Source organism: Maniola hyperantus, chromosome 23, assembly GCF_902806685.2.
Source record: "Maniola hyperantus chromosome 23, iAphHyp1.2, whole genome shotgun sequence".
In the NCBI taxonomy this organism is placed as follows: Eukaryota; Metazoa; Arthropoda; class Insecta; order Lepidoptera; family Nymphalidae; genus Maniola; species Maniola hyperantus.
This window is the reverse complement of record NC_048558.1, coordinates 1,681,245-1,701,836: the sequence shown is the minus strand read 5'-3', so window position 1 is coordinate 1,701,836 and position 20,592 is coordinate 1,681,245. Positions and strand designations below refer to the sequence as shown.

At 40.5% G+C, this 20,592-nt stretch overlaps 1 protein-coding gene across 2 annotated transcripts in view; it reads left to right on the top strand.

The window, feature by feature from the left end:
• The window catches only part of LOC117993323 (uncharacterized), a 46,744-nt gene extending 28,104 nt beyond the window's left edge, over positions 1–18,640 (top strand). For both annotated transcript variants that reach the window (XM_069506586.1, XM_069506585.1), the window contains exons 2-14: positions 8,048–8,154; positions 8,514–8,659; positions 9,485–9,620; positions 10,284–10,397; positions 11,284–11,335; positions 11,658–11,803; positions 11,907–12,004; positions 12,738–12,883; positions 13,912–14,042; positions 14,732–14,826; positions 15,157–15,354; positions 15,781–16,011; positions 16,584–18,640. In XM_069506586.1, the coding sequence (XP_069362687.1) occupies positions 8,067–8,154; positions 8,514–8,659; positions 9,485–9,620; positions 10,284–10,397; positions 11,284–11,335; positions 11,658–11,803; positions 11,907–12,004; positions 12,738–12,883; positions 13,912–14,042; positions 14,732–14,826; positions 15,157–15,354; positions 15,781–16,011; positions 16,584–16,736 (1,734 nt within the window). In that variant the 5' untranslated portion in view covers positions 8,048–8,066 and the 3' untranslated portion in view covers positions 16,737–18,640. The remainder of the gene's footprint in view (positions 1–8,047; positions 8,155–8,513; positions 8,660–9,484; positions 9,621–10,283; positions 10,398–11,283; positions 11,336–11,657; positions 11,804–11,906; positions 12,005–12,737; positions 12,884–13,911; positions 14,043–14,731; positions 14,827–15,156; positions 15,355–15,780; positions 16,012–16,583) is intronic.
• Positions 18,641–20,592: the final 1,952 nt, after the last annotated feature.

Here is a 20,592-nt window from a genome sequence, read left to right as displayed (position 1 = left end):
TAGATTTTACTAGCTGATGCCCGCGACTTCATCCGCGTGGAATTAGGTGTTAAAAAATCCCGTGGGAACTCTTTTATTTTCCGGGATAAAAAGTAGCCTATGTCACTCTCCAGTCTCCAGGTCCTTATGATGCAAAAAATCACGTCGATTCGTTGCACCGTTGCGACGTGATTGAAGGACAAACCAACAAACAAATACACTTTCGCATTTATAATAAGGGTACCTACTGATAAGCAAAGTTGCGGGCAGCTTTCATTTAAATTAAAGAACTTTTTAATTAGTTCTGTTTCGGCTTCGTAACTCGAATATCCTGTCTTCAATTTGCGTGCTTATAACTTTGAGATCTTTGTTGATTGTTCCCGTTTAATTGCCAAGAGAGAGACAGAAATATCTGCATATCGACTGGGGAGAAAAGAGAGAGGTGATGTGCAAAAATAAATGAAAAGGCAGTCGAACTCTACGGCGGTGATGTCATGTACAAAACAAGTTTTAAGAAGTTAGGTCTTAGGGTGCGTTTCCACTGAAGTGGATCGGAGTGGAGCGGAGTGGAGCGGAGTGGACACGTGTTCAATAAATCAATCAGGTTAGATAATAGTCAGTTCAATATTTTCAGCGGGTGTTTCGCTGACTCTGTGATCATCACTGAACGAAATCCATCAAGCTCATTTGACATTTATTTTTAATCCATTGAAGGTTTGCTACGAAATACAACTTTTATATCGTTCAGTGAAGCAGTAATGTAGAACCAACAAATGTTAAACGTCCTCGTGGATTTAGGTTTTTAAAAATCACTACACACTTTAAGATTATCTACTATTATACCTACTTATAAAGATATTATTTAAGTACCCAACTTAAATATCTTTGGAGAGGTGTGTGAAGTTTGCCAACTTGGTTAGCGTGGTGGACCGTGGATTAAACCCTTCTAAGGCCCGGTATCCACCTAAGTGGAGCAGAGAGGAGATGTGTAAAGTAAACCAATCCGATTTTTACAATCGTGATAATTTTTTCACGTCATCTATTTTGATTCTGATAGGTCGATTGAACGCATCTCCTCTCCTCTCCGCTTAGGTGGATACCGGGCCTCATTCTGAGTGGAGAGTTGGAGACCCGTGCAGTAATGTCCCGCCGATGCATATGGGTTGAGATGATGTCGACCACGTCGATCATTGGAAATGAACTGAACGATACCCAAAAAATCTAAGTCAGCTGCTAGTAAAAAAGAAATAAAAACTTTTTAAAGCGTCTTTCTTTTTATTTAATTTCCTCAAGAGAGACGCTGACAGCTGCCTGGGAGGCTACGGGGGAAAGAGAGAGGTGCTGTGCAAAAATAAACGAAAAGCAGTCGATGGTCGAAGGCGGTGATGTCAGTCACGCTCGAGGCGAATAGCGGTCAAGGTACCGACGACGAGATGAATCTTTCCGGCGCGATTTGGTGTGGACCATGCAGGAAGTTGATTTTGTAGCATAACTAAAAACTGACTGACTCACTGACACACAGGTACTGGATGTATCGGGCTGAAATTCGGCATGCAGATAGCTATTATAACTTAAAGACATCCACTAACAAAGGGTTTTTGAAAATTCAACTCCTAAGGGGTTAACATAGGGGTTTGAAATTTTGTAGTCCATGCGAATGAAGCTAGTCTAAATATATAAAAGGAAAAGGTGACTGACTGACTGACTGCTCTATTAACGCACAGCTCAAACTACTGGACGGATCGGGCTGTTTTGCATGCAGATAGCTATTATGACGTAGGCATCCGCTAAGAAAGGATTTTTGAAAATTCGACCCCTAAGGGGGTGAAATAGGGATTTGAAATTTGTGTAGTCCACGCAGACGAAGTCGCGAGCATAAGCTAGTGGATTTATAAAACGGGTAGGCAAATATGGCAGTGTGACGGGCTAGATTCCTTTCCAATAAAGGCTGTATGTCGTAACCCGTGGGCGCATGTTGCGTCACTCATTCACCGACTCCCACGCACGCTGAGCTGCGAGGTGTCGGAATTGTAATAAAAATACAACAAACAAGTGGGTGGACTCGTGCATATGCATATGCCAGTACCTGGTTCAGGTTACTGGCTGAAAACCAGCGCTGTATGTTCTTGTGCATCAAGGCAAACCCAGTTTTCACTAGCCCTTAAATCCTCTTCAACCTAGTTGCCTGGTAGAGATCGCTTCACAGCGATAAGGCCGCTGATTGTATGTTCTTCTTTTACATGTTTCTTTTTGTGTCTTTTTTTTATTTTTTGGTGTACAATAAAGAATATTAAACTAAAAAGGCATACAGCATAATGCTGAGCTGGGACCCTTTGTCGGGTTATGCCACACATGACAGTTTGTTCCGGCGCTTCTTTTGCTTGAAGCACGTTGGGCTTATGCCCAGGTGGAAGAAGCGCCGGAATAACTAGCTCTTAGTTATAAGATGTGATGTGTGGCACAGTTTTGAAAATAAACGTCTTTTTAGGGTTCCATACCTCAAAAGGAAAAACGGAACCCTTATAGGATCACTTTGTTGTCTGTCTGTCAAGAAACCTACAGGGTAGGTACTTCCCGTAGACCTGTAGAATCATGAAATTTGGCAGGTAGGTGGGTCTTATAGCTGGTATTAGGGGAAAAATCTGAAAACCGTAAATTTGTGGTTATATCACACAAAAAAAATTAAATTGTGGTCATGAACATTAGTATTTTCATATTTCGAAGTAAGATAACTATATCAAGTGGGGTATCATAATATGAAAGGGCTTCACCTGTGCATTTTAAAACAATTTTTTATTTATTTTTATCCATCATAGTTTTTGAATTATCGTGCAAAATGTCGAAAAAATACGACTGTAGTACGGAACCCTCATTGCGCGAGCCTGACTCGCACTTGGCCGGTTTTTTTAATATGCAAAGCAGGCTCGACTTGTATTTTATATCCGTCTATGTCCATCTCTAGGGTGCAAGCTATCTCTGTGCCTACTGCCTTTATTGAAAAGGTTACAGACCATCATTCACCTCTAAACTAATACAAGGCGGAAAATCAACATGCAATTATAAAAAGCCAGGTACCTAGGTAGTTGACTAGTTTGATTAGAACCTAGAACATGCAAATGAGCTAAGAATCCGGAATGAGTTCACCGTTTCCGTGTTATTGTACTTTACCAAACATACCTAAGTATAGTACCTACACGACAGGTCGAAATGGCAATTGGGGAGGCATAAGTCCCGTAAATTGCTATTGCACTGGAACCATGTCTCATTAACATCGAAATGACGTCATTTTGACATCAGCCGAAATAAAAATATACCATCAGCTCGAAACTTCAGTCTAGTACTGACGTCACTAAAATGGCGGCCACGCGCATTAGCAATTTGCGGGACTTTTACAAAAACTCTTCATAATTCATAATATTCGGTAATAAATAATAAATTAAATTATTTTTACTTTTTAGTGTTTCTGGTTGTTGATGTCGATTTTTTTTGATTTTTTTTTTCATTTACAAACCATGTTACATCGCGTAGCATTAAATCCAAAATTTAGTATTGTAAATTAGTTTTAATTTTATTTTAATAAAGTAATTATAAGTAATAGTTTTTTTTGGGCCCTCCGGCTGTGTCTTCCTTCACTGGCCATTGTAGAAACCATAATGATTTAGAAATAATGAGAAACAAACCTTAAGTCAATGGGAGAAGGTTGCAAATGTAAAAGATATTTGACTAATTTGTCTAATTAATAGTAACCCGGTGTTCTGAATGAAACTAGTAGCTCCCGAAAATAAATAACATTCAGAGATCAAAGATTTTGTAACAGATGCTGCGCGGCTCGTATCCAGATTGCACAATATTGTTGAGAATTTCATAATTTCCTCTCTGGCACAGTGGTGAGCGCTGTGGTCTTTTGTGGGAGGTTTGACGTTCGATTCCCAGCAGGGACAGTTTGGAAACTTATAATTTCTCAACTGTCTCTGATCTGGTCTGGTGGAAAGCTTCGGCTTCGGAGGAAATCAAAACTATTTAGCATAAAAATAAAATAATAAAATTCTGTTTTAGAATATACCTAATTACCTACAGATAAAGAAAGCCCTTTCATATGATACCCCACAGTATAATGATCTTACTTTCAAAGTTGAAAATACAAATTCTTTGTTCATGCACACATTTTAAATAATATTTCATAATGGTTACCACAAATACACGGTTTTCGGATTTTTCCCCTTACGTGTGCTATAAGACCTACCTACCTGCCAAATTTCATGATTCTAGGTCAACGGTTACCCTCTAGGTTTCTTGACAGACAGATAGATGACAACAAAGTGATCCTATAAGGGTTCCGTTTTCCTTTTGAGGTATGAACCCTAAAAACTATTTATAATAAAATTATGCCTCGCGAAGGCTTTATCATCATATTATCATCATCATTACCACCTAGTTAATTAATTAATGTATTGATTGATTAGCTAATTAATAATTCAAAAGGAATACTATTAATAGAGCGATGACAGATAAGGATTCATCCACATCTGACCGCTATATGCGGAAGTGCATGCATGTCATCCTCCATAACAGATAAAGTGACTGCTGTTGGACGTGACGTTATAATATAGGAGAGTAACCTTAGGTATAAGTCCCGCAAATTGGTAATGCGCATGGCCGCCATTTTAATGACTTCAGCACTAGACTGAACGAACTTGTTCAGTCTAGTGCTGACGTTACTAAAATGGCGGCCATGCGCATTAGCAATTTGCTCGTTCAGTCTAGTGCTGAAGTCACTAAAATGGCGGCCATGCGCATTAGCAATTTGCGGGACTTGTACCGTATACGGTATACCTAAGGCTCGAAAGCGAGCTGATGGTAAATTTTTATTTCGGTTGACGTCAAAATGACGTCATATCGATGTTAATGAGACATGGTTCCAGCGCAATAACAATTTGCGGGACTTATAGGCCCTTTTTAACTACCTAAGCACGGAAGTAGGAACCAGCTTATTTTTTTTTCGGTGGAGGAAAACCCTCATAGATTGCATCTGGCATGCCCGACTCCACTGCAGATGTTGTGCAGTGGCCTACGGAATAAAGCACCTCCTCCACTCTTCACCATCTTCAGAGCTTCCCGAACTGTTAGCGGAGATTGCACGAAGCATTATGAGTGCACAAACGCCCTTAGACCGAAAATATCAGTCGTCTGCGTACTTAGGTAAATACTTATTATTCTTAACTAAACAATTGGCAAAATAAGAATTAGCATACAAAAGGCATGTCGCATTGGCCATAAAGATAGGTTTTGCAGGAAACATGACGTCACAATATGATAATGTGGGAACACGTAAGTTTGCTTTGAACAAAGTTTGGGCGAAACATTTTTAGGCAAATTAATTTTAGCACACACAAAAAATAGGCTGCCCCATACAAAATCAGATGAAAAAGTATTCTCTTTGAGTTTATTTGCCTACCTATTTAATGGTATAGTTATATTGTTAATTTTTATTATTATAGGAATAGCCTTTATGTATTCTGAGATATCAGGCAGAGTGAACTAGAGTGAGGGAACCCTCGGTTTGATCCTGAATCGACGATAATAATATGTCATATATTAGGATATTATATAACGATACGATTAAAAGAGCTCTTGCCACCATAAATATTCCTGCGCTCATTGAGCCGGCAGGGATTAGTCGGGATGATGGCTAGAGACCTGATGGATTGACGCTGGTTCCCTGGGAACGGGGACGGGCGCTAATGTGGGACGCAACTTGCGTTGACACATTGGCCCCGTGTCATATCAGGAAGACAGCATCAAGACCGGGAGCCGCTGCAGAAACAGCTGAAAACGGCAAGCGGCGCAAGTATGCCTCTCTTATAGAGAGTTACATTTTTGTGCCGTTTGCCGTGGAGACCCTAGGGCCATGGAGTCTTAGTGCAAAAAAAAATTTACGAGACATTTCACCGCGATTAATAGCCTCATCTGGTGACAGAAGGGCTGGTTCAGTTTTTGCGCAACGGATCAGCCTGGCTGTCCAGCGCGGAAATGCAGCCAGTATTCTTGGCACCTTTCCACGCGGTCATGATTTATATAGTAATTAGACTTGATAACTTAATAAGTACTTCTCGAATGATATTTGAAATAAAACACTTTTCAGTATATGGTAAAGAAAAAGGCTATTATGTTGACGTCATGGACCTAGGTCCATGGTTGACGTAAAATCAAAGAAAAATACTTAGGGCTTCTTTAGGGCTACCTGCGTCAAATAATATGACTAACATTTGATGCCTACCCGTGACGTCAAAGCCTCGATGTTTTGTTAGAAGTTTCCTGACAGCCGTCGTAAAAAATATTTTGATTTTGACATTGAAGTAAGTAAACTCAGGCAGGTACGGGTAGGTATATGTATAAAATAGCTACATTCTCGGTTTACAGACCATGACACAGAAACCACTCGTTGTTACCAGATTTGGCGACCGCAGCTGTTCAAATGTTAAGCATAAATTATATTTTTAGGGTTCCGTACCTCAAAAGAAAACCAGATCCTTACACTTCGTTATCCGTCTGCCTGTCTGTCTGTCAAGACCCTTTTTTAACCGACTTCAAAAGAAGGAGGAGGTTCTCAATTCGACTGTTTTTTTGTCGGTGCCAATGAGGTGCCAATGTGGAGTCACAAAACAATAGGAAGAGTAGGTCTGTAGACGGTTCGTGAGGCTAACACACACACGCACACACACAATATACACACACACATAATAATAATGATGATCATCATCATCATCGACAACAACCGTCCACTGCTGTACAAAGTCTCTTATAGGAACTTCCACACGCCACGGTCTTGCGCCGCATGAATCCAGGGGCTCCCTGCAACTCGCCTGACGTCGTCTGTCCACTTAGTGGGGGGTCTTCTAACGCTGCGCCTTCTGGTGCGAGGTCGCCATTCCAGCACATTGAGACCCCAACTTCTATAATTCGTCTACAATTTCGAGAAGGTACCTCTCAACGATTACTGGATGGATTAGACAAGATTTTCGTCTTACACATGTTCATATTTAGGTCCACCTGTTGAGAAGTTCTGCTAAGGTCAAAATGTTGAGCATTCCTTTCCTTCCTTTCATGATTTGTCCAGATTTCAGAGATTGCCTACTTAGTTAGATGCTTTAATTATTCTCTAGATTCTAGTCGTATTACCATTTTACCACCGAACCGGAAGACGTTGGGCGAGTTTCCATCCTTATGTCGTCGACATCCCATACGCACAAAACGTTTTGCGTCATCATTCCTCGTACGTATGGCTAAGGTTTGGAATACTCTTCCACGATATGTTTCCTACCAATTACAACCCGGGTATCTTTAAAACAAGAGTGAATAGGCATCTTCTAGGTAAACGCGTCCCATCTTAGGCCACATCATCACTTTCCATCAGGTGTGATTGTGGTCAAGCGTTTGCCTATAATGAATTAAAAAAAGACTAGACGGCAATGGTGAAATGTAGCGCAGGCAGGCGCCACTAACAATCGCGTGGGATGGTAATGTTGCAAATTCCACTTGACAAGCGACTTGCTCTTTACAAACTGCCTCTCCAAACCAGTTGCAGAGATGCCTTCATGTTCCTTCCTTGTACTTACTAACAGGTACCCTTTAGAATTTATTTATTTTCAATAAAAAAAAACCTGTAGGTACAATATCCCAGAGTGTTATTATAGCCTTATAATTATAGCGAAATTCGTCCGCGTCGACTACACTATTTCAAATTCCTATTTTACCCCCTTGGGAGTAGAATTTTCAAAAATCCTTCCTTATTTATACCTTTAAATAAAGAATTTAATTTAATTTAATTTAGGTTCCTTAATGTCTAAGCCATAATAGCTACCAGCATGCCTTATTTCAGCTCGATCCGTCTAGTAGTTTGAGCTGTGCGTTGATAGATCAGTCAGTTAGCTTTTCCTTATAAAAGCCGCGTGTAAATTATAACAGGCGGACGTGAAATTATAAGTTGCGGGCAAAAGCTTATATTAGTCGGTATTCTATTCAGTTGCTTTCCGCCACCTATAATAATATCCATATTGGGTTGTTTCAGGTAGCACAGCAAGTGGACCATGGCCACCAAGTCGTACAGCAAGCACAAGGAGTACAAGGAGTACTCCAGCTCCAGGGGCAATGTGCCCTACACAGACGAACAATTTGGTACGTATCTGTGATGCCTAACATATTAGAACAACTCCTCTGTTGATTAAAAAAAAATTTGCTAATCGAAACCTCGAAAAAATCGGTGTAGGTAGGTACATAGTTACATAAAAAAGAGGCTGAATTGAGAACTACCTCCTTTTTGGAAGTCGGTTAAAAAACCGGACTAATGCGAGTTGAAGTCGTGTGGAGAGAACATCACGTCCGTGTGTGGGTCACAGAAATTCATATTAGGTAGGTATATATGTGTACATTCAATAGGTCCAGTAGATTCGGAGCAAATCGCTGTGACAGACAGATAAACAGACACACGCCCTCTAAACGTACGAAATCTACTCACAATTTTTTATTGATTGCAGATATGATAAAATCCGAACTGATCCCGAAAGGCAGCAAGCTGGACTCGCTGGGCAGAGGGGGAGGGGCGAGAGAGTACCACTACGAGTACAAGGAGGAGAAACACCCCTCCGGGAAGTACGACCGGAAGGACTTGCGCACTGTCGAGGTGAGTTGCAGCTATCTTGTATAGTACGCGACAGATCGAAATGGCTATCGGGGTATGAGGCGGGGACACCCCGCACACCCGCACGTCACTCGCGCTCGCCCGCATTGGGTTAGCGCGGGGGCCGTGCATGTGTGCGGGGCGTCCCAACCTGTCGCGTACTGAGCTGGAAAGGATGCAGTGAAGGGTAGAAAGAAAGAGTTGAACAATGAGAACGACGAACCGTCTGCATTTTAAAGGAGTGTAGAAACCTAGAAACCCATTAGGGGTATGATTCAAAAACTGCCATATTCCTTCCAGGTTATTCGCTTCCATCTTAGATTGTATCATCACTTACCGCCAGATGAGATCGCAGTCAAGAATATCTAAATAAAAAAATGTCCGATGTTGATTAGAAGGACATGGTAAGGTTGTTTCAATCCATGCAAATCGGTTGCCCTGTCAGCAGAAGTCCGTGGGGATTTTGCTCCTCCTTAAGCTAAAGGATCCGGATCTGAATTCTGGAAAAGGACGCCCCACTAACTTTTCACAGCATTACAGCACTGAGTAGGTACTATTATTCCATCCCAGGATACTCTCCAGGATTTTGTAACGTGTTTTAACGCCCAAGGCATCAAGTCGTAGGCACTCCATCCTAGCGATGATCATCATCATCAACCGATAAACGTCCACTGCTGGACATAGGTCTCTTGTAGGGACTTCTACACGCCACGGTCTTGCGCGCCGCCTGCGAGGTCGCCATTCCAGCACCTTGGGACTCCAACGTCTAGCGATGATATAAAAATGTAAAGATTTTTCGTAAATGTTTCTATGTTTCGCCTGTTCCAGGAATACTCGGTCCCACCGAAGACCTTGCCAAAGGGAGAAAGCACTACGTACTACTACGAGCGCGAGGAGAGGGAACTGCCTGCAATCAGCACTGGTACTAGGACGTACAACTACGAAACCACCAGCTCTACCCCAGGTACAGATTTATGCCCATAGATAAATAACTCGACAACGCTTTGAACGAATTGTTTAGTAGGTACCATTTGATATGGAACGACCTCTCGTAAGAAATTCAAAGCAAAAACAAAACATTGGATTCATCCTCTACTTCTGTAGCAGAATCGGCGGGGTGATTACGTAAAACTTAGCAGTAGCGACAGCAACGCGACAGCAGTAACAATGCGACAGTTCATTTGCTGTCTCTCTTCTTCTTCTTATTTTGCTTTGTGGCTATTGCTGTCTCTCTCTAGCCGGACGTTTGACAGCAATGATCGCGAGATTTACACCTGTCGCAAGCCTGTCACGAGATACGTAATCACCCCGCCGCGCCGGTTTTCTGAACGTCAATTGCATGTACAACGAGCATACACCTTTTCGCTCTAGCTGCCATGCAGTCATGCTCGTTTCTAGGTTGCCGCAGCCAAGAATTCTAGGCTACCTAGTGCAGACTCCAAGGTGTTGACAAATTGGTTGGATTGGCTACCGCAGACAAGCTGCCTAATACGCGGATACTCTTACTTGCAGCTAAGGCAGCTTGTCTGTAGGTATTTAAGACCAGAGTGAATTAGGCATCTTCTAGGCAATGATGCTCTGACCTCAAAGGTGAAGATTTTTTTAAATTGTCGTTTCTCCTTGGCAGGATACTTGAAAGTGAAAAGCTCTAAAGCGACGAAGGAACTGTCCCAGAATGTCGACGAGCTGGACTCTCTTCTCGACGACTTGCAGAAGGACCAAGAACGACAGCTTTACAAGAGTACGTACTATCATACCTTCTTCATCAGTACCCTTATTATAAATGCGAAAGTGTGTTCAAACTCAAAATCGGCACGCACCTCTAACTTTTCGTTCTATGCCTTTTAAGCAACTTGCTTTTATGGTGAAGAAAAACATCGTGAGTGCATGCCTGAGAGTTCTACACAATGTTCTCAAAGGTGTGTCAAGTTTACCAATCCGCACTTGGCCAGCGTGGCGGACTATGAACCTTCTCATTCGGAGACCCTGGTCTCTGTAGTGAGCCGGCGATTCGTTGATATTGATGATGGCTTGAATATATAATTAAATGGAATAAATCTATGTCGACTTAAAATTAAGGGTTCTAAACGCACCCTGGTCTGAGAAGATCAACACCCTTAGCAATATCAGCTGGGTAATTTTTTTACTGTTACTATCTTACAATACTTATTCAAAAAACCGGCCAAGTGCGAGTCAGGCTCGCGCAATGAGGGTTCCGTACCACAGTCGTATTTTTTCGACATTTTGCACGATAATTCAAAAACTATGATGCATAAAAATAAATAAAAATCTGTTTTAGAATGTACATGTGAAGACCTTTCATATGATACCCCACTTGATATAGTCACTTACTTCGAAAGTTGAAAATACTAATTATTAGTTCATGACCACAATTTAATTTTTTTTGTGTGATCTAACCCTAAATTCACGGTTTTCAGATTTTTTCCCAAATGTCAGCTATAAGATCTACCTACCTGCCAAATTTCATGATTCTAGGTCAACGGGAAGTACCCTGTACCCTGTAGGTTTCTTGACAGACAGACAGACAACAAAGTGATCCTATAAGGGTTCCGTTTTTCCTTTTGAGGTACGGAACCCTAAAAATCAAGAAATTGTTGTTGTTTCAGGTGGTTACAATTCAGATACAGCTGAAAGCACATCATTTGACTACAGGCGGGGGTGAGTTGCATGCTTATATTCTGCTATCTTGTTTTTTTTTACTTTTAATTTCTTTCTGTTTTTGCGAGTTTGAAATTTTGTCATAATTTTTCAATAACGCGCTCCTGCAGTTACAAACTGGGAGGTGTCTTGGACTTGACTAAAGTGGGTCACTCAAGGTTTGAGGTCAGCCGGGTCACCTTAGACCCGTGGGCGAAGGTAGACCGTCCTGCTTTTTTCGCTTTCCTCGTAAAAAGTTTAAAAAAATAAAACCCATTAAAATTCACGTAGTAATTTAGGAGTTCAAAATGAGTTTTGTCAAATGGGAAATGTGTTGTTTCAGTGTTCCCGCCAAAGCGCCCTCTAGCGGCTACTCGACGCTGAAGCACGAGGAGAGGCTCGAGTCCTCCTCCTGGGGCGCTCCCCCTCCCCCCACCATCACACGCGCTGCTGAGGTCAGGCAAGAGGTCTACAGGGAGGAGAAAACGGGTAAGCAGTGTCTTACCACTGTGTGTATTAAATTATGAGCGGATACTTTTCAAGAACCTTGCAAAAGACGGAAAAAATCTCATCTTTATATTAATTGTTGCAGAATCTCGAGTGGTACCATCTCAGGTGTCTCCCGCGATACCACAAATGGTACCACCCACCATCTGCTCTCATTGCCACACATCGTCCACCACCGGAACGGTTAGTGTTTAGTAGTTTAGTTTAGGTTTAATTTTTTTAGCACTTTTTACGATTATCTACTTACACACTGTCAAATGGAGTAAAAGTGATTTGATGATTAAAAATCGGCCAAGTACGCGTCAGATTCGCACATAAAGGGTTCCGTACCATATCGTACAAGAAATATTACTTTTGAAAGGAAACCCTAAAAAAAAATATAGCGCCATCTAACGGCAAGATACAAAACTAGTAAAGACATCTAGCGGTGATGAGTTGAAACTTTTTCACTCCTCTGGTTGGCCTCCGGCGCACGAGCCTCGAGGCGTAGCCTCCTTACCCGGGTAGGGCGCGGGATATTCGCGTTACCCCGGTGTTGTTCTTCTAGCCGGAATTTCGCCGGCCTAGGGCACTCAAACCGTCCTCGTCTTCGATTAGCTACTTGTCAATAGAGTGCGCTTCAAAATATTTTATTTTTCTTATCAATTTTTTATTTTTTTTATTTTCTTTTAATTTTTTTTGTTATTTGTTGTTATAGCGGCATTAGAAATACATAGTCTGTGAAAATTTTAACGCTCTACTTATTACGATTCACGAGATATAGCCCACTGACTGACGTACGGACGGACGGATAGCGGAGCTTAGTAATAGGACCCTGTTGACACCCTTCCTGTATGGAACCCTAAAAATCGGTTCTTAAAAAAATCGCGCTCGCTACGCTTGCGATATACAATTATACGCCTATTCTCTATTCCAGCTGACGCGACAGGGTGCTCCCATGAACAAAGTGACCACCACAGTCAAGACCTACACTTACGAGGTGCCCGCCGACCAAGACCCCACCAGTGTGCCCATTCCCGAGCACTCGCATTCCCACACGCACAACGAGCACGTCCTACACGAGTGAGTATCATCAGTACCTACCCTTATTATTATTTTTTTATTTTATTTATTACCCTTATTATAAACTAGCTGATGCCCGCGACTTCGTACGCGTGGATTTAGATTTTTTAAAATCCTGTGGGAACTCATCAATTTTCCGGGATGAAAAGTAGCCTATGACCGTCCCCGGGATATAAGCTAACTCTGTACCAAATTTCATTAAAATTGGTTGAACGGTTGGACCGTGAAAAGCTAGCAGATAGACAGACAGACAGACACACTTTCGCATTTATAATATTAGTATGGATGTGAAAGTGTGTTTATTTGTTGGTTTGTCCTTCAATCACGTCGCAACGGAGCAACGGATTGACGTGAGTTTTTGCATGGGTATAGTCAAAGACCTGGAGAGTGACATAGGCTACTTTTTATCCCGGAAAGCCAGAGTTCCCGCGGGATTGTTGAAAACCTAAATCCACGCGGAATTCGCAGGCGGCAGCTAGTGATATGATATTTCATGCAATCGGCAATTGGAAACGTCACATAGGTATGAGTGACAGAGACAACGCTCTACGAAATCACTATCTCTTTCTAAAGGTCGATGTACAATATTTCCTGCCGGCTTAACTGTACGTGATCTCCAAGGCATGAGGGTGTGGTACCGCCAACTTCCCAACTACGAGCTGCTACCAAAAATTTCTTGACCGAAAAACCGAATGAATTTTTTAAACCGACTCGGTACTCGAACCCGCGAACTTCATGATTCGCACTCGAATTAAAGCTAGCCAATAGACCAACGCCAATAAACGTTGAAGGTAAACATCGTGAAGAAATTGTCATGCCTGATAGTTCTCCATAATGTTCTCAAAGGTGTGTGAAGTCTGCCAATATGCACTTGGACGCGTGGTAGACTATGGCCAAAACCCTCCTCACTCTGAGAAGAGACCCGTGCTCTGTAGTGAGCCGGTGATGGGTTGATCATGATTATTATGAATAGACCAACGCAGTTAAAATATTAGGTACCTACCTAATCAATGAAACCCTCTTTTCAGTACAACAACGATAACTAACTCATCGACCCCCGTGAAGTTGGTCACGGCTCCCGGCCCCCCTCCCGCGGGGGGGTGCCAGCACTGCTCGCACTGCAACACGCGGCTGCACTACCGCACACACGCTACCGACGGTAAGTAGACTACCAACAGTTAATTTTAAGTAGAATGCTACTTAAGTTATGCATGCTGAAAAATTAGTAGAATTTAGTCTATAATATTTAAAACATCATCAAACAATTGTATAGTGGCACTTTCATCAGGAAAAATGTAGTAAATACATTGTAAATTACTTAACTTAAGATTAAAAGAATTATTGGTCACTCGTTACAGTCATAATATACCTAGAAGGTATGAAATATCATCACAACGACTTCAGCTATTTTTGTGGAAAATCCTTGATTATTGGGTATTATTGTAATACACTTTCTGATTCTTACTTGCTGAATTTGCAATATGTACCTAGGTACTTAGTGGTGATTATTAATGCGTAAACTTAAAACTACAAGCTCGAAACGAGGGTTCCAAACGCACCCAGGTCTGAGAAGAGCCCGCTGTCCGTCTGTCAGTTACCAGTCTGTATCTCATGAACCGTGATAGTTACACAGTTGAAATTTTCACAGATGATGAATTTCTGTTTACTATAACAACGAATACTAAAAAACAGAATAAAACAAATATTTAACGGGCTCCTATACAACAAACGTGATTTTTTTGCTCGTTTTTATAGATAACCCTAGGTACGGAACCGTTCGTGCTCAAGTCCGACTCGCACTTGGCCGGTTTTTTTATTTCATATGTAGTATTTAAATTGTGTGTTCAGAGGTTACGAGTGAGCGCGTGCTGTACCCGGCGCCCGCCAACATCACGCTCCTGCCCGCGCAGCCCAACGACCCGCACAATGGACACGGCCCACATGTAAGCATCATAACAATAATATTTTTAATCTCATCCCGACCTAATTTCAGCCACCGCGATCAATCTCCACAGAAATTAGCAACATAGTTAATACTTGATTTTGATTAAGTACAGTATTCGACAGGTCGAGATGGCAATCGGGGTAGAGACGCCCCGCACACCCGCTCAGCCAGGGCGTCGCGTCCCCCCGCCTCGTACCCCCATTGCCGTCTCGAAATGTTGCAAAGTAAACCTATACCTATCATTTTATTAAAGCTGCTTTGTGCCGAGTCTACACATTATGTGTTTTACTAATTTGGTAATTTTAATTACACATTATTTATTCTTTAGGGTCCAACAAGCTACAAGTACAGCGAGACGAGCTACTCGTCTCAAAATTCGTCGCAGCGCTACCCTTCGCCCGCGCCCCCGCCCTCGCGCACACTCTCGCCCTCGCCCTCACCCTTCCCACGCCCTGCTACGCCGTCGGGTGGCACGCAGCAACCGCCCAAGAAACTTGACGACCTGCTCGCTGACTTCCCTGAAGCGGTAAGACTTTCATTAACGTTTTTACAGCTTATCGTTATCATTCAGCGTCCACTGTTGAACATAAGCCTTACGTAAAGAGCGCTATCATACCCAGTTCTCAGTCTTACATATCCAGTCGCTTCGCGGCATCCTCTTTACGTGTAGGTGACGGGACTCCGTTCAAGGAGCACACTTTAGGCATACTCGTCATTATGATCAAAACAATAGCTTTCACTTAATGCTTTCGTTATTTATTTTTCTCTATTCTATTCTCATATATATATTGACTAGAACCTTTTTTTTTTCTAGTACCTACATAAGTATTTAAATTTAGAGTCAGAAAAATAGGTATTAAGCTCACATTGATCTTTAATGTTTTGCATTTCATCTAAAGCCTATTTTGGTTACTAACCTTTTGATGTACTGACAAAATATTTGATTTGACAGCGGTTCCCTACCCAACCGGATGGCATCACCCGTCGTAAAGTCGAAGTAACTCACGAGAGCTTAAGCCAGAATGCTCAGAATGCCCAGAATGATACTGCCAAGAAGCCATCGCTACCCATCGGCGGCAGCAGGAATGTAGCGGGTCCTGCGGTTTACTACCCACCGGGTCATGTGCCTTTTGAGAAGAAAGATGCACCAGTGGTCGCTGGCGGCGGAGGCTACCAGTCTGCTGTAAGTAGAATTCTACTTAAAATATTTTTCAAAGTCAAAGCCAAAATAGGTACCAATGTGTACTTGAACCTATTTAATCATTAAGTAAGGTAGGTCTTATATCACAAGTAAAGGGAAAATCCGAAAACCGTGAATTTCTGGTTACGTCACAAAAAATATTAAAATGTGTGTTGTGAACTAATAATAATTAGTATTTTCAAAGTATGATTACTATACCAAGTGAGGTATCATATGAAAGGGCTGTACATTCTAAAAATTTATGCAGATTTTTATGCATAATAGTTTTTGATTTATCATGCAAAATGTCAAAAAAATACGGCTGTAAGTGTAGTAAGGAACCCTCGATGCGCGAGTCTGACTCGCACTTGACTGGTTTTTTAGCTTACTAAATCGAAATGTACTAAGAATTCAAAAGTCAATCAAGGTAGTTAGAACATTTTAGATTGTTAGTAGAATTCTACTAAATATTTTTTCTTTCAAGAATGTTTAATTTGACTCAATAATTTCTGCATACCTAGTTACCTAAAAGTAATTTATTACTTTTTTTTAAATAATTTATTTCTCTTTTCCAGGCAATGATGCAAGGTGGCGGCGCACACGCTTCTGGCCGGGGAATGTACGAATACGAGTCAGGCGCGCGCAGCAAGGAAAAGCATACAGAGAAGAAAACCGCTGTACCGATCTGTTTGCCGCTCTGCTGCGCCATGCCTTGCGTCATTATGTAGACTGCACGCGCCGCAAACGGATTGCAGTGTCGTTGTGTGTTGTGAGTCATGACGCATCCCGGCGTGACGGTCGATCAATCGAAGAGCTAATGAGACAGATATTTATGTGATGCCCGCGACTTCCGCGTCGAATTAGGTTTTTAAAAATCCCGTGGGAACTCTTTGATTTTCCGGGATAAAAAGTAGCCTATGTCACTCTCCAGGTCTCTATCTATGCCTACCTATGCAAAAAATCACGTCAATCCGTTTGAACCGTTGCGACGTGATTGAAGGACAAACCAACAAACAGACACACTTTCGCATTTATAATAAGGGTACTGATATAGTCACCGAACCAGTGGTAAATTAAAACTACCTGACTATTCATAAGCACTTTTAAAAAGTTTACATGAATAAAAAACATTCTATTCTATTCTATTCTATAGTCTCGTTATTCTTTTTTAGTCTGAGCAAAGTCCAAGTAGGTACGCTCTATAGATCTCAGCCTGGCATACCAAAACTTAGTGGAGTGCACTCAGCTTTAATACTATGATGTCTTTGACATACGGATTATGAAAATAAAACACTCGGCGCTGTTTATTTCAAGTAATTTAGTTTGAGTTGTCATACAAGAAAACTTCGACTCCACTCCACTCTGTAAGTGAGCTTTGCGCCTTAAAGGATTAACGAGAATTTGTGTGTATTTTTTTGACAAGACATTGTCAATACTTACTTTAAAGGCAATGACTTTATCCGACCGCATTCTATCGCGTCACGACTCACTCACAACACGCTGCATCAGCCTAATGTGTTTGCACCTTTATACAGTTTTGCATTATTATGTGAAATACTTGTCAAATTACGGTACTTGCATTTTTTATTAATAAAATATTCAATAATAAATTTTCGATGGTACAAGTAATTAGGTAGGTATTTAAATAATAATAATTATGGATTTTTAATATTTTTAATAATTATATTTTTGATGTCGTACTAGCAACGCCATCTATTGTAATAAAAATAGATAATAGCTATTATGTTCCCTTTAATTTCTTCAACTTCCCCAAAATATGATAATTTAAAGTATTTGATTGTTTGTATAAATGTCCGTATTTTATATAGTACTAGCTTATGCTCGCGACTTCGTCCGCGTGGACTATACAAATATCAAACCCCTATTTCACCTCCTTAGGGGTTGAATTTTCAAAAATCCTTTCTTAGCGGATGCCTACGTCGTAATAGCTATCTGCATGCCAAATTTAAGCCCGATCCGTCCAGTAGTTTGAGCTGTGCGTTGATAGATCAGTCAGTCACCTTTTCCTTTTATATATATAGAAGAAGATTGTAGTTAAACATTTTATAGATAGGTAACAAATTCGTATCGTAACTAACCAAACCAAACCAACTTGTAAACGTGATTCAAAATGCGAATTTAAAAGAAATGAGTACCTATGTAATTAAAATAAAATCTTTATAAAAGTCAGACTTCGCTAGATTACGTTAATAAAAATAATAATTTTACTAAATAAGTACCTAAGTAAGTAATACTTAACAATAGATCAAATCTTTAAAATTGAAAAAGATTACATAAGGTGAAAATAAATTACGGCAGTGACGTTGTGTGTCGCAATGCATAGGCTAGATTCATGTCTTTTACAAAACTATTGACTCCGATCACGTCCAGTCGCATCACGATTCACGACACGCTGCGTCAGGTCAATGTGTTTGCACCCTTACTTCGTTCTGTAAAAACCAGTATAACCATCGAAGTCCAGTGAAGCAAGTTAAAGCAAGAAGTTAACACATAAATGTGCCATTAATGATATTATTTTATTGTAATCGTAAGTGCAAGTGCCTTGTTCATGTTAAGTGTATAAAATGATATTATTAAGTATATTTTTATTAATAAATTTTATTATTAACTATCCATTGTTTTATTTTGCTTTTAAAAACACCTAATTTTAAAGTACTAACGGCAAAACGATATATTCAAAATACTGAACCGATTTTGATGCAATTGTATCACGGGTTTAATATCGAAATTTGCACAAGTTTAGAAACTAAAAACCTTGCGCAAATATTTCGCACACACGTAACTTATACATAAACTAGCGCTTGTATGATGTTACGTGTAATAGCTACAATGACATTCTAATAAGCAATGCCATTGAATATCTACCATAAAGATTGCCAATTACCTACTGCAGGTAATAACAACGGCCTGTCACCGAGGTAGGTACTATTGTCCGCGGAGGACAAAACTGATTCACTAAAAACGGCATTGCACAAACAACGGCATTGTTACGGCGAAACAACGCAGTAAAAGATTGGGACTTTTGTCCTCCATAAGTCACCGGATAAAGTGCTTCTGTCCTGTCCCTTTTTAGGGTTCCGTACCTCAAAAGCAAAAACGGAACCCTTATCACTTTGTTGTCTGTCGGTCTGTCAAGAAACCTACAGGGTACTTCCCGTTGACCTAGAATCATGAAATTTGGCAGGTAGGCAGATCTTATAGCTGACATTTGGGGAAAACCTGAAAACCGTGCATTTAGGGTTAGATCACACAAAAAAATTAAATTGTGGTCATGAACTAATAATTGGTATTTTCAACTTTCGAAGTGAGTGACTATATCAAGTGAGGTATCATAATATGAAAGGTCTTCACCTGTACATTCTAAAACAGATTTTTATTTATTTTTATGTATCATAGTTTTTGAATTATCGTGCAAAATGTCGAAAAAATACGACTGTAGTACGGAACCCTCATTGCGCGAGCCTGACTCACACTTGGCCGGTTTTTACTTTCTTTTTCTCTTTATTGTTACAACTTTCTGGTAAAAATAATAAATAAATACAATCGATCCTCCTGTAGAGGTGTTAAGTGTATAATACGCGGCAGAAAATAATGTACATCGGCCTTTAGAGTGACATTTCAGCTTTGTAGAGCGTTGTCTCTGTCACTCATACCTATATGATGTTTTGTCGGTCTCAAGGACAGAGACAATGCTGTACAAATCCGCTATCTCCTTCTGAAGGTCGATGTACATTATTTTCTGCCGCGTACTGTATGCCACGTGTATGTAATGAAATAAAACATAAGAGTTCGTAATAAAAACACATATATTTTGCTTTTATATTATTTTACCAAAATTTTTGGATCAAGTCCAACAAGGCAGTCTCCGGGTTTACAACGCCCCTATACAAGCTCCGCGCCCGGACTTTCCCGCGCTTCTACATGTAAGGCCCTTTCACACGGCCCAGTTTAGTGGATCTGCGGTCTTAAATATACTGATATATTGAATATAAAAATAGCACGGTACAGAGAGCTTACTATATTATTTTGTTGCTAATCCGGTAGAACACGAAATGTAATTACGGCTCGAATGTTTTAATAATATTCAATATACTCTAATCTGTCTATAAGTTACTTAGCAACGTTGTTATTTGTCAAAACAGACCATACAATGCATAAATTTTGAGAACTCACTCGCCATATTTGCTCTATATGTCAACTATCATGTCAAAAGTACGGTTCACCGTTAAATTAAGGACTAAAATCGTACTGTCCTAATGAGTTTTGACAGTAAACACATAGATCAAATATGGCGAGTGAGTTCCCAAAATGTATGCACTATACAATTTTTGACATATAGCAACGTGGCTAACTAACTTATCGACAGATTGCAGATAGATAAATAATTAAACTATCCGTTAGTACTTCTGTATACAACCGAATTAGAATAGTATGTCAACAATATTACCTATCGGAAATTAATCTCTTAAAAAGCAAAACGGCCCGCGTTTTCATAATAATTTTGAGAAAGAAATAATTTTTCCAATAGGTTTCTAAGAAATTAATTGCGATCTTGTATCATTT